The sequence below is a fragment of the Orycteropus afer genome, unplaced genomic scaffold (assembly GCF_000298275.1).
Source record: "Orycteropus afer afer isolate SDZICR_OR568_19922 unplaced genomic scaffold, OryAfe1.0 scaffold00075, whole genome shotgun sequence".
In the NCBI taxonomy this organism is placed as follows: domain Eukaryota; kingdom Metazoa; phylum Chordata; class Mammalia; order Tubulidentata; family Orycteropodidae; genus Orycteropus; species Orycteropus afer.
In genome coordinates this window covers 881,425-896,188 of record NW_006921662.1, presented here as the reverse complement: position 1 = coordinate 896,188, position 14,764 = coordinate 881,425, and the positions used below count along the sequence as shown (strand labels likewise).

The following is a 14,764-nucleotide window of genomic DNA, read 5'->3' as shown; positions in this document are numbered from 1 at the left end:
AAAGTAATGGGAAGGGAGAAAAGAATAAAGACCACAGAACAAAGAAAATTAGCAAAGCAAAGAAGAGAGCAAATTATAATAAAAATAAACATAGAGAAAGTGAAAGAAACTAAAAATACAAAAGAAAAAGAGAAATGTAAAACGTCTATATCAGTTATATGAAAAGATTAATACAATACAAAAAATACTGGAAGAAGTGATTAAGATAAAACAGAAAAAAAATATCAGTATCAGGAATGCAAGAATAAATATCACAAAGGATTCTATAAATATTAAAAGGAAAATAGAATATTAAGTGAGTTTCAGGAACAACTGTATGCCAATCAATTGGATAAGTTAAAAAAAAGTGGATATATTTTGTAAATAATGCAAGTTCCATATCCTGAGAAGAGACAATCCTGAGAAAATCATAATAGCATAGTAATGCCTAAAGAAATTGAATTATTCATGAGAGAAAAAGTCTTACAAAATTGTAAACTACCAGATAGGATGGTTTTGTAGATGAATGCTATAAATACTTCTATAAAAATAATACACATATTACACATATATTTTCCAACTACAGAGGAGGAGTGAAAATTCAGCTCTGTATATGAGGCCAGAATATCCCTAATAACAAAAACTGTTAGAGATATTACAAGAAACTGTAACTAAATACCATATCCACCACGAACCTAGATGCAAAATTTCTCAACAATGTATTAGCAAATCAAAACCTTCAAAAATATATAATAATATTAATATCATCATGCCAGTAATATATTATAATGAAGTGCAATTTATCCCAGAAAAGAAAGATTTGTTTTACATTCAAAAACCAAAATATGGAATTTCACATTTTAACAGAACTATGAAGAAAGTCATTTAATCATATCAAAAAGTACAGAAAAAAGAATATAATCACACTGATCATCCGTTAATGATAAAATTTCTCAACTAACTAGGAATAGAAGGAAACGTCTTCAATGTGACAAAGAGTATTTTTCAAAATCCTAAAGCTAATATCATAATTGTGGCTAAGTATACAATGGTTGGCAACAGATCAAGATTGTTTGCTCTCATCACTTCCTCTCAGCACTGAACTGGACGTTCCAGACTGTGTCAGAAGATATGAAGCAAAAGCAAAAAATGCACAGAAAGAAGTAGACTTTTACTTGAAATGATAATAATTATTTACAGAACATTCAATGATATTTACAAAGCAATACCTAAAATGAATAAGGGTGTTTAGTAGGGCTCTAGGATACAAAAGTAATGCACAAACATCAAGTATATCTGCACTACGAGTAACAACAAACACTAGTCTACAGGTGGATGCATGGACAGGTGAGAAGATCAGATGTGAGTAAGCGAATGGGAATATACCAGTCCCTATTGATAGATTTGGCTGATGATATTCTTACATGTATATCTATGCTACAAAAATATCTATATACATTATAGAACTAACAGGGGACAAGGTTGGAATAGCTTCTCAGCAAAAATCAAACACCTTAAAAGAATGAGTCACTGAGCCTGAGGGCTCAGGACCATGGTCTTGGGGGACATTGAGCTCAATTGGCACAACACATAAAAATCATGTTCTACATCCTACTTTGATGAGTAGCAACATGGTCTTAAAAGATTTCGAGGGGCCATTTAAGATGCAACTGTTTGTCCACATCTGGAGCAAAAAAGAGTGAAGAACATCAGTCATGTGGAAATAATTAATCCAAGAGTCTGATGGAACGCAAGAACCTTAGCCTTCACAACCCTGAGATCAGAAGAACTAGGTGGTGCCCAGCTACCGATGCCAAACACTTGGAAGGGATCCAAATTAGAGATTGTGCATAGAGTGGGAGGAAAAAATGTGGAACAAACTTTAAAACCACAAAAATGACCAGAATTACTGGTCAGAGAGAGACTGGTAGAACACCTCTGACTATGGCCCTGGGTTATCTTTCAGGTGTGGACTGGCCTCACTTCTGTGGATTAGCTCTCAGCCAAACAGTAGAAAGGACTACAAGCAGAACACCTACCCCAAGGAAATGCACCCTCCTACCCTAGGGAGATGCAGCCCTTAAGAGCAGCCAACCATGAGACATCAAAGGGCAGTATTTGCATAGAGGGAAGACTGGGTAGACAGGAATGCAGAGACAAGAAGGACACAGGAAAGGGATACTCACTGGGAAGAGATGGGAGGAGAGCTATTTACTATTGGGATTGTAATTGGTACCCTGCAACCAAACATGCATGAACTGTTGAGAGTAAAACAAATCTTCTTTGAAAATTTACACCCAAATCAAAATAAAAATTTTTAAAATAGTGGATCTAAGAAAAAGAAAAAATCAAGTATTTCTACTTGCATCAAGAATTGGAAAATATAATTTTGCAAAAATAGCATATATAATAACAAAAAATGTAAATTAGAAATAAGCATTATGGTACTGCACACCTTCTACACTAAAAACATCATTGAGAAAAAGGAAGCAGATATAAATAATTGGCAAGATATATAATGTTTATGGATTGTAAATCCAATAAGTTGAAGATGTCATTTCTCCTTCTTTTATCTAGAGATTTGATGCCATTCCTTTCATTACCTAAGCAGATATTTTTAAAAAATTGTTACACTGTTTTCTAAAATTGCTACAGAAATGCAAAGATCACAATATCTAAATCAATCTTGAAAACAAAGCACTTTGCCCTTGATAGCAACCCTTTAGGACAGAATACAACTGTCCCCTGGGGTATCCGAGTCTGTAAACATTTACAGAAGCAGACTGCCACATCTTTCTCTTGTGGAGAGGATGGTGTGTTTGAACCAGCAACATTTCAGTTAACAACAGCCTAACACTTAATCATTGAGTCAATAGGGTCCCTTTGATCAATCTTGATAAAAGAAGATTATATTTGGAGAATGTATACTGGGCTTTACAATTTACTATGAAGTTACAGTTATTGAAGCAATGTGATTTGGGCAGAAGGATAGAAAGATAAATAAATGAGCTAAATAGAGAGTCCAGAAATAAACCAACACCACTATAGTGAATTGCTTTCCATTTTGAAGTTTTTTCGACACATAAACTGGTTATCCATACTGAAAAAAAGAAAATCAATCTTTTTGACACCTTACTCAAAAAGCAAACTAAGGTAGACAATATACCTAAATGCAAATGCTAAAACTACTAAGCTCCTAAAAGGGAATGCAGAGGAACATGGACACTTCACTGCATATAAATATTAGTAGCTTCTTTAAAGTAAAAATAGTTTAAACATGTTGTTGTTGTTGTTATTTGCCATAGAGTCGGCCCCCCACTCCTAGCGACCCCTCCTTGGGTTTCCGAGGCAGTTATCACTACGGAAGTAGGATTGCCCAACCTTCCTCCCGTGGAGTGGCTGGTGGGTTTGAACTGCCAGCCTCCTGGTTAGCAGTCAAGTGCCTTAGGCACTATGCTACCAGAGCTCCCAGTTTAAACATAGTGAACTGTATATGGTAGCTTTGCTTTAGAATTGTTGTGAAACTACTGTCAGTATATGCTTATTTATGCTAGACATACAAAAGTCATTGCAAGTGTTAAGATAATAGCATAAGCTTCTCACATTCTTGCAGTTGGAGAAGAAAAGCACAGATGAGTGGCAAGATAGAATGAATTTTGTCTGCTGTCCATTTGGAATTGGAGATGTTACTTTGACTCAGAGATTTCAAGACAGATAGAAATAAATAGGTAATAGACAGAAAATCAATATAGACATAGGCTTATGTGTAGATTGGTTGTGTGTAAGAAAAGGACTGAAACAATGGGGCTCCAACACTAATGAGCACACTTTCTGTCCACATGTTAATCTAGACCCTTCAAGCTTTGTGTGGCTTGTGATACAGCCAATTGATGTACCAGGTATAAGTATTATTTAGAAACAGGATTTTGGTTATCTCTTAAATTACCTTACAGATTGAAAACCATTTGTAATAATAAATAACTAATTAAAAAAAATAGACAGAAGCATATCCCTTTTACAAGTTAGGAAGAAATAGCAAGCATTTTAAAAAACTGTATAAACAAGACCTTACAGGTGCAGTTTAGTGGGGGATCCCACCTTCCATTCATGCAGGTTAATTGTTTGGATTCTGCTTTATCTCTGCATTTGTAACTTACTTCTTTGTTATGATCAAATTCAGTCTGATCTGGTATGATTGATTCAAATTTACGTGTCCTTGATAAAAGACACTTTTTAAGTTGTTCTGTGGCTGGAAAGTAAATATATTCCCATGAAAAGAGTGATTAAAAGAATCTAAGCAACTACTTTATAATTATAGCTACAGAATCAATGCTACAAGGAAATTTTGAATTATGCTTATAAATTCAATCAACCAAGTTATTCTTGATCATACTACATAAGATTGGATATTATGTATAAACAGTTTTTGTGTCCATTCTCTGAAATATCAATATAAATACCTGTCATAAAGATATTTTGCACTTTGGGAATCGGAAGAGCCTAAAAGGGTCACTTTTTTGGATGATCTACATAGTGAAGAGCCATCACTCAACCTAATGTGGACCCATATTTGAAATGTGTCCAAATGTACATATGCTTTTGTTTTTCTGATCTCGAAAGGCACTGTATAATTTTTCATTAATAGCGTTAAAGCATTAGGAATAAAATCATTGTCTATAGGATAGAATAAAAGAAGTTGCTAGTTTATGCATATTCTTTTCCAGAAAAGTAATGAAATATAATTTAAAGAAAGTCTAAGATGTATTTTACAGAAAGAAGTATTTTAGCAGATCTGTTCAACACGACTAAAAAAAAAAAAAGAAAGAAAAAACTAGAAAAGAGAGAGGTACTTGGAATAAGAGACTAGGTGTGGAAGATCACAACCTCCTTTACTGTATAATTTTAGGGTCTTTGAGAAGCTGTTCTATACACCACATCATCCTCTAATCCAATTAGATTGCAATGCCATAATAATAAATTTTTACTGGCTCAAAATGAGTGAATGCATAGCCAATAGAAGCTTGTTATATAGCTACATGTTTCAATTATTCTATGATTATGGGGTTACTTCTTGTCTTTGGTAAAGCAGCAATATAAGTTTTTGATGATATTTGTTGTTAATGGTTAGAAAAGCAGAGTTGAGTGAGACTGAGCAGAGTAAAGAAATGTCAAGTGACTGATCAAAGAAAAGTAATGGTTTTTTAATGCAACCTTGAAAGAAAGGAGTCAGATCACAGCATGGTGGAGACTTCAGGGAAATTTATTCCCATTTAGAAGAAAGAAAGACCTACACAGTGCAAAAAGTACTGCTGGAGAGAAAGCAAGCTGTTTTATGAGGCACAGTACTAACTGCAGGAAGATTGATAGTCATGAGGAGGTATTGTCATTGTTATGTCACGTGATTGATGGTTTTGTGACTGGATTTCTTTGTTTATTCGCTGAAAAATAAACTTATCTGGAAGAATGGAGAACCCAGCTAGAGAGGGATCAAAATAAACGTTGTAAAGGGATAATTGGTGGAGTAAAACCTACAATAGCTGGAAGGGGGTCATACTCGGCCAAGTATATGTAGAGAATTAAATGTATGAAGATGAGTTCGGAAAAGAGTAATAAGCTGAGGTTTTGATATAGATTAAAATGAAAAGCTGACAGTTCTCATGCCTGATGATGTTGGATCAAGAAGGACTGTCAGTGCCGTTAACAAGAATATGTTTAGAAAACAGGAAGAATTAATCAGCAACATGGTACTGACTCATGTCACAAGCTCTTTGTGAATGTCTCTTACTTGTTAGCTAGTCTTTTGCGTGTTGGGAATACAGCAGTGAACAAACAGCTATATTCATGGAGCTTGATCGTCAGCTCTACCTTCACTTGGAATTAATTAGTGTCTAGAAATCTGATGATTAAATGAAGGACTCAGGTGAAGTTTAAGAAAGAATTTATTTAAAGGAAAATAAATCAGGGCCCCTATCCTTCCTATTATGATTGGCCATCAAAGGGGAAGGTAGAATCTAAAACTATAGATGTTCATCAAAGAAAAAACAGGTGCAAAATTAGGGGCCCTAATATGACATTGACAGCTCTGGTGACATAGTGCCTAAGGCATTTGGCTGCTAACCAGAAGCCTGGCAGTTCAAATCCACCAGCCACTCCTCAGAAGGAAGGTTGGGCAATCTACTTCCATAGTGATACCACCTCGGAAACCCAAGGTGGGGTAGCTATGAGTTGGATCTGACTCAATAGCAATGGGGTTTAATATGACATTAATAGACTACCAACAAAAGTAAAGATGCACAAACAGCCAAAGATAAACTAGATGATTGGGATCTTTAGAAATTACATTCTTATGAGCATCAAAAGACTTCTCCAAAAGAGTAAAAAATAACCTACAGATTGGGAAAAAATACTCGTCAATGACATGTCTGACAAGGGACTTATCTCTAAAACTACAGAAAACACAAACACCTCAACATTAAAAAGACAAAAAAATCCAATTAAAAATGGGCCGAAGACATGAACAGACACTTCACCAAAGAACATATTCATGCAGCCAACAAACACATGAAGAAATGTTCACGATCATTAGCCATGAGAGAGATGCAAATCAAAACAAAAGTGAGATACCGTCTCACCGCAGCACTAACAGCAAAGTTCAACAAGACAGAAAATAAGAAATATTGACAAGGTTGTGGAGAAATTGGAACTCTCATACATTGCTGGTGGGGCTTTAAAATAATACAACCACTGTGGAAATTGGTATGACGATTCCTTAAAAAGTTGGAAATAATAATACCATTTAAAGTAGCAATCCCATTACTAAGTATATATCCTAAAGAAGTGAGAGTCAGGACACAGATATATATACATACACCCATGTTCGTTGACCCACTATTTACAACAGCAAAAGTTGGAAACAATCTAAGTGTCCATCTACAGAGAAATGGATAACCTATGGCACATGAACACATTGGAATACTATGCAACACCGAATAATGTAGAATCCACAAAATCCCTCATAATGTGGATAAACTTGGAGGATATTATGGTGAACACAGTAAGTCAATCACAGAAGGACAAATACTGTACTAGTCCACTATTTAAAAAAGGCAAGGGAAGGTTTATATATGGAAGGAAGATTTCTCTGTTGATTACCAGGGATAGGACAGGAGAGAAGGGAAAACTGCTAGATAGGGAAGAGGTAAGTATTGATTTGGGTGAAGGGAAAGGCAATATGCCAAAGCGAGTGACCAACACAATTAAAAAATAATAATAATCTCACTGCTGTCCAGTCAGTTGCGACTCATAGTGATCCCTCCTTCAGTTTCTGAAGCAGTATCTATATGGAAGTAGATTGCCTAACTTTCCTTCCAAGGAGTGGCTGGTGGGTTTGAACCACTAAGCTTCTGGTTAGCAGTCAAATGCCTTAGGCACTATGCCACCAGAGACATGTACAAGAGGTACAGATATCAATGATAAACACTTTTACATACACAATACTGCATTATCAATAATAATAAACATTAATCTACAGATGGATACACAGGTAGACTGGCTTTATGTTGAGGTATGTCTAGGCAAAAGGGAATATACCCATGACAATATATAAATTTGGTAGATGATAGTTCTACGTACATATTTTATGTGATATAAGAAAGCCCAAACATATAATAGAGCTAAAAGGGAACATAATTATGGCAACTTCTTAGTTGCAGCAAAACACTCTGGAGGAGTGAGTTTTGGGGCCTGTGAGCTTGGGACCATGATCATGGGGGGCTTCAAGCTCAACTCAGTACTACACAAAAACATTGTTCTACATCCTACTTTGGTGACTAGAGACTGCTTAAAAGCTTGCAAGCAGTCATCTAGGATACAACACTTGGTCTCTCCTCATCCACAGCAAATAATAATGAAGAAAACCAAAAACACATGGAAACAATTAGTCCAAGGGTCTAGTGGACCATGTGAACCTCAGCCTAACAAGACCCTGAGAGCATTTAGATCGCGCCCAGATATCAGTGTCAACTACTTGGAAAGCGATCAGGGTAGGAGATTCTGGAGAAAGTGTGAGAAAAATGTGGAACAAAACTCAAAATCATTAAAAAGTTCAGGCTTACTGGTCTGATAGAGACTGGTGAAACTCCTGAGACAATGGCCTCTAGTCACCCTTCTGGCCTGGAATTGAACTCATTACCTTGGCTTCCAGCCAAACAATAGACAGGTTTACAAAGTGAACACCCTGTAGGAACACTCCTTAGAACAATCAACCACGGGAGATCAGAAGGGCAGTATTTGCATGTAGATAACTCAGAGGGCAGGAATGAATACACAGAGAAGGGGTAACCATGAGGAGGAAGTGGGAAGAGAGGTGTTACGTTATAGGGATAGCGATCAGTGTCATTAAACAAAATGTGTATGAACTGTTATATGGAAAATGAATTTTCTCTGTAAACTTTCATCTAAATCACAATTTAAAAAGGAGTGGGGGTAGGGGAAGTGGCAGCATTTGCCACAAAACAAAACTCAGAAGGCCGGAAGGGGCAGGAAAGAAGGGAGAATGGAAACAGGGAAACCCAGAGAGGAATCAGGAAGATTGCTGTTACACTGGTAACAATTTGTTACACAAATTGCAACTAATGTTATGAAACAAAATGTGTATAAATTATTGAAGAGAAATTAATTTTCTCCGTAAATTTTCACTCAAAGAAGAATAAATACTTTTTTAAAAAGAGATTAAGTTAGAGGGGAGGGGGAAGCCTGAAGCCCTAGACCAGCCCTTGAAGAGCTTCAGAGACATAACCCTCAGAGCCAAAGGTGTTAGTGAGCCAATGATGACCCTGGTACCTCACCTTCTGTCTAAAAATATTTCATCAGAAATGTTCACCCAAGTTCACAAAGACCAACAGGTGCAAAGACGTTCATTGCAGGAATAAAAGGGGGAAGCAGGTAGAATCACAGAGTTAAGTCCATCATTCGGATTTGTTTCCTGGCCAAGCCTCTACTTCATTATGTCACTAAGTTACACTTTGACTGAGGGGGCCTGTGGACACCCACAATGCAGCACATTCACTGCTGCATTTGCAACACACAGAAATGATCATTGTTAGAAGTTTTTTGGAGAGGCAAAAGTTACAAAATAAGTATTTTCTAACTTTTATTATTTTTTTTTCCAGGTCCTGAAAAAATGATCATATAATAACAGTACTGGTATTTGTGCAAAAGTCATACTTTTCCTGATACTTTGTACTCTTATTTTATATCAAAAGGTGATCTATAAGTAAAATTTAGCTTCTCAATTTAACAATAAACCATAATATATCAGGAACAGAAGAACCATAATATTCTTTTGCTAGTTTATATTTTTCCCCTGTACACACATGTTGAGTTATAAACAACAAACAATTAGATTCATTATAATTTAACACCTGACATTTTCAGCAATATCTCTAAATATATTTTTACATAAAAATATTAAAGTTTATTAAATGTTAATTTGAAAAGTATATTCTTACCAACACACTGAGGAAGTTGGGTCCACATTCCACGAACACACGTAATTGATCTGTGTCCAACCATTGTAAATGATTCTGCGCAACTGAACTCCACTGATTCTCCATGGTGATAGGGAGGGTCAGAGGGCAAACTATAGCCATTCTGGAGTATTGGTATTTCTCCACATGTACTGGCTTCCTCTATGTAAATTTCACAAAAATAAGTTTATCTTTAAAACATAATTTGTCTTTATATGAATGCAAATAGCAATTGGTGATTCAAATTTAAATAGAATATTTTGTGTACATTACCAACACATATAGGCAGAGGTGTCCATCCTCCATCAACACATTGAATTTTCCTAGATCCCTTTAACAGGAACCTGGGATTGCAACCATATTCCACCACTTCATTGTGTTCATATTTTCCTTTCTTTTCTTCCTTAACTACCCCATTGGGGAGCTGAGGAGGTGGACCACAAGACTTTACTTTCCCTACAATAGAAATAGTGTTAAAATAATGGTATTTTCTTTTACAATAACAAAAAAAAAAAATGTTGCGATCTTTATTTATTCATTTTATTGTTTTTTATGTTAGGTGCTGGCAAGTTGGCTCCTTCCTACTTAGAGTGACCAGAAAGGAACACTGCCCAGTTCATTTATTTCATTATAGGATTCTAAAACAATGAAAATGAAAAAAATAATGATGTTTTTCTGAAAATTATTTTTCAAAGCTGTTACTTAAAGTGGTGCAGTGGTTAAATGTTTGGTTGCTAACTGAATGAAGTTCAGCAGTTTGAATCTACCAGCTGTTCCATGGGAGAAAGATATGGCAATCTGTTTCCATAAAGGTTACACCCATGGGAACCATATAGTGCAGTTCTACTCTGTCGTATATATATGTTTGGGATGAAGTGGAATTATATCCATGGCAAAAGGTTTCATATATATATATATATATATATATATACATACATACATATAAATACATATAAATGAAGGAAGGTTGGGCAATCTACTTCCACAGTGATACTGCATCAGAAACCCAAGGAGGGGTCGCTACGAGTCAATATGAGTCAGGTCTGACTCAATGGCACATAACAACAACAACAATTATCTATCTATCTATCTATAAAATAAAATAGTTCATTGTAGGTATAATGAAACCTTTTAAATGTGTTCAATAATCTAGGTATTTTAAAGATGTGTACAGAAAAGCATATATGGTTTTGTAAAATTAAGTTATATTCATATTCCATGGAAACATTGTCACAAAATTTTTGAAAAAAGTGCCATTTCTTGAGACAATCAATATACTTTATTCATTTATTTTTTAATTTTTATTGTGATTTGGGTGAAAGTTTACAGAGCAAATTCATTTTTTATAGAACAGTTCATACACATTTTGTCTCATGACATTGACTGCAATTTCCCACAGTATAACAGCTCTCTTCCTACTTCCTCCCCATACTTACTTCTTCTCTGTATTCTTCCCTCCCATGCAACACCTCCAGCTGTCTCCATGTGCCAACACTGCTCTTCTGTTCTCCCATGATTGATTGCTCCAAGTAATGTGTCTACCTGATAGAAATGTTCACCCCATATGCTTGTCTATCGTTCAGCTGGAAGCCACAGGAGTGAGTTCAATTCCAAACCTGAAGGGTGGCTAGGGACCATAGTCTCAGGAGTTTCACCAGGCTCTGTCTGACCAGCAAAACTTGTCTTGTTTTTATGACTCTGAGTTTTGTTCCACATTATTCTCCCACTCTATCCAGGATCTCCTGCACCGATCCCCATCTAAGAGGCTGACAGTGGTAGCCAGGCACCACTTAGTTCTTCTGGTCTCATGGTCATATAGGTAAGGATCACATGGTCTAACAGTCTCTTGCATCAATATACTTTAATTTTGATTAACCCATACATGTGATTGAATTAAGGAGCTCTGGTGGTGTAGTGCATAAGAGACTTGACTGCTAACTGGAAGGTCAGTGCTTCAAACCCACCAGCGGCTCCATGGAAGGAAGACTGACGATCTGCTTCTGTAAAGATTTACAGCCTCAGAAACACAATGGGTGTCACTGTAACTTAGAAACAACTTGATAGCAGTGGGTTTTGTGTGAGTGTGTGTGTGTGTGTGTGATTGAATTGTTTTTAAAGTGTTAGAATGTTGTTAAGAGAAACACAATGAAATATGAGGTAAGACCTATCTATATAAAATGTTCAACATTAATCATGGTATTATAAGACAAGGAAAAGAAACAAAAGAAGTACTTTCAATCTCTGGTGCCATATACATATCTCTGAATACTCCCAATACACATTTCAAGGAACAATTGGAGAAGTATCTATCTGAGCTGTCTACAACCCAACCCATATCCTTCCCAGTTATGACATATCTGGTGTAATGTGTTAGCTTATAGACAATCTGAAAGGTGAAGAAACTGAAAAAAAAGAAGGTGTTGATATACAAATATTTAATTCTTTTATCATTAGTTGCAGAATAAATATTCACCTCTACATGTTGGTGGAAATTTAGGAGACCATCCAAAGTCGTAGCACTGAATTGAATTTGGTCCAATTAGTGGATATTTCTGTCTGCAGGAGAAACTCAGTACATCTCCAACTTTATATTTGTCTTTCTTGGGCCAAGCTTCTACATTTTGGGGTATATTAGGAACACCACATTCTCTTTCTTAAAAAAAAAAAAAATGAAAAAAAAAAAGAGTAAAGTAAATAGTTAAATGAGAATATAGAATTTATCTTTGCCAAGATAATCTTTGTATGTGGCATGCTAAAATAAGGTTCTGGGTGCTGCATACACAGAGGGGCCCCAGATAAACCCTTTTCCTTGAAAAGAAAACTTATATTTGTTTACACTCTATATTTTAAAAGAATATTGAGCTGTCATTCATTCATTCAAGTATTGGAGTCCTGCACTGTGCCACTAATTTCCACTAATATATTCACATGGTCATACATTTTTTATAAAATTTGCAAAAGGAAGACATTTTAAACACATTACTTTCTACTGCCATCTCTTCAACTTTCTCTCCTTCACATTTTCCTGTCATGTCTAGCAGCATTGGAATAGTCCTCAAATTTGACTAAGGTCTGACTTTAAAAAATCTTTATCTGCCTCTAATCACAGAAAAGAATCAAATTCTTTATGATCCAGCCCTAGCCTACACATGTATATTTTTCACCACTTTCTTCTAGCCTATTTAACAGGTGTTCATTGACAGCTTAAATGACTCAGATTTGACTGGACTCTCAACAGTGTTAAACTAGTCTACCTCATCATTGTACTAAACTCACTCTTCTCCCTGCAGTCTGCAGTTTAGACTTCCTCTCTAACCAGCACTCTTCTTTCTCCTACACCCAAACACTGTTCACTTTCCCATGAGCTGGACTCATACTTCACAGAAAATAGAAACCATCACTCTCTGGTTTCTTCCAGCATTGGATTTATGGAACCCATTTTCCTTCTTTCCTCCTGTTACAAATTTGGAAGCAGCCCTGTTGCCACCAAAGCCCAGTAACTCTCAGATATTCTGGTTCCCTTTATTTCCCACACTCACAGGGAGAGAACTATCTCCTGATCTCAATCTCTGTCTGCTCCCCTCTCGGCTAGAGCCTTATCTTCATCAGTCAGCATGTTCTTATAATAACAAGGTTAAAAAAAAAAAAAAAGGAAAAATAAAAACAAAACAGTTTCCTTCAGTGTGTAACTTCCTCTGGTCGTATTTGTGTCTTTCTATTCTCTGTCATAGGCAAACTTCTTCAATGAGTTATGTCCATATTTAACATTTTCTTTTCTTCACATCTATGACAAGTCATTCTTTTGTTTTTCCTCTTGATTCTCTGAATCCTCCTTCTTTCTATCTATGTTGCCACCTTCTCTGTGACTTACATATTGAAATGTCAGCGCTCAGATGTACACTCTCTTCCTCTTCATTCTGTATGTTTTCTGCTTTGCTGTAATAATAAATATTTTGATAATCCAAATGTATATCTCCTGGCTAGACCTATATATTCAACTCTCCAGTTTACATATACAATTTTGAATGACCATGCGTTAGTCCACCTGTAATAAGTCCAATAGAAAAGTTGCAGTATTTTTCCTCAAAGTGGTCTTGTTTTGCCAGCACAATTTTAGAAAATGGCTGTAGTGCAATGAATCACTTTTATATGACCTTTCTAGCTATGCTCTTGCAATTCCCACAAAATAATATTACATGGCGTTTGTATATAATTATTAAAATTGAGTGACTTGTGGTCTATCAAGGGATAGGTCAGATCATGGACCTGTTGAGAGGACCACACCTTGAAATTGACAAGAAGTTTGAATATATAAGGGCCTATCCCACAGAGATTCAGTGGGACCTCACCACTATGAGAAGAGTCAGGAGAGAACTCATCTTTGGAACCTGGAGAGACACTGTGCCAAGAAACTCCTGGACCTGCCAAATAGAGCTGTAACACTGAAGTTGCTGTGAGATGGATAGAAATAGTTGCAAGCACGTCAGAGCCAAGGAGCAAAAAATCAGCAGCAACAGTATGAGTGATGGGAACTCTGAAACCAGCTGTGATTTTCTGGCTCGTAGAGAGAGATCTTAGGGCAGGGGCTTGCTGACAGAAGAGGGCGCCTCCAGTAACTTGTAGATAGAGCAAAAAAACCGGTAATACTTCTTTGTGCAAGGCAGGGAGTCCTGTGTATGGTCCCATGCCGCAGCTGCTTGGCCCTCCCTTGGGCAGTGAACCAGGGTCCACACAGGCCCTAGGGCAGTATAGGTCTGGATCGTATGGCAGGAACCAGGGCAGAGATTTGAAATATCCTGTGCAGAGGTCTTCCTGTGGCCGAGGCGAGGCTCAGTGAGGCCCAGTGGCAGACTCTTATAGGACCCCCAGCAGTAGGGTGGTAAACACAGGCAGCAGCAGTGATCTGATCATTGCATCTGACCTCAACCACAGTGTGCCTGCCCAGCAGCATAAGAATGGACATGGGTAATTTGGAGGAAAAGTAAGCACTTTCCCTTTGAGAAACTATTCTTACTGTTTCCTGTTTGCTTTCCATAGGTAATACTAATGATTTTCACTTTGCCAGCACTGTGTTAGTGTCTCATGTGTTCAGTTCCATCACAGAGAAATGTAGCACCTATGTAAAAGTGGATGCCAGTGGATGTATTTACCACATTCCTTTCAGTCTTAAAAAGAGCAGCATATCTGCAGGTGTAACGCAAATAGCAGATAGATAGGCATATATTGGTAATGCCACTACCCTACTTGTTTCTGGAGAA

At 36.6% G+C, this 14,764-nt stretch overlaps 1 protein-coding gene across 1 annotated transcript in view; it reads right to left on the bottom strand.

Moving 5' to 3' along the window:
* The window catches only part of LOC103197278 (complement factor H-like), a 37,718-nt gene extending 23,526 nt beyond the window's left edge, over positions 1-14,192 (bottom strand). Inside the window, exons 1-6 of the mRNA XM_007941177.1 lie at positions 13,856-14,192; positions 11,980-12,159; positions 10,274-10,276; positions 9,780-9,962; positions 9,489-9,668; positions 4,042-4,228 (exon numbers count right to left, since the gene is read on the bottom strand). Of these exons, the coding sequence (XP_007939368.1) occupies positions 4,042-4,228; positions 9,489-9,668; positions 9,780-9,962; positions 10,274-10,276; positions 11,980-12,159; positions 13,856-14,192 (1,070 nt within the window). The remainder of the gene's footprint in view (positions 1-4,041; positions 4,229-9,488; positions 9,669-9,779; positions 9,963-10,273; positions 10,277-11,979; positions 12,160-13,855) is intronic.
* Between the last annotated feature and the right edge of the window lie 572 nt (positions 14,193-14,764).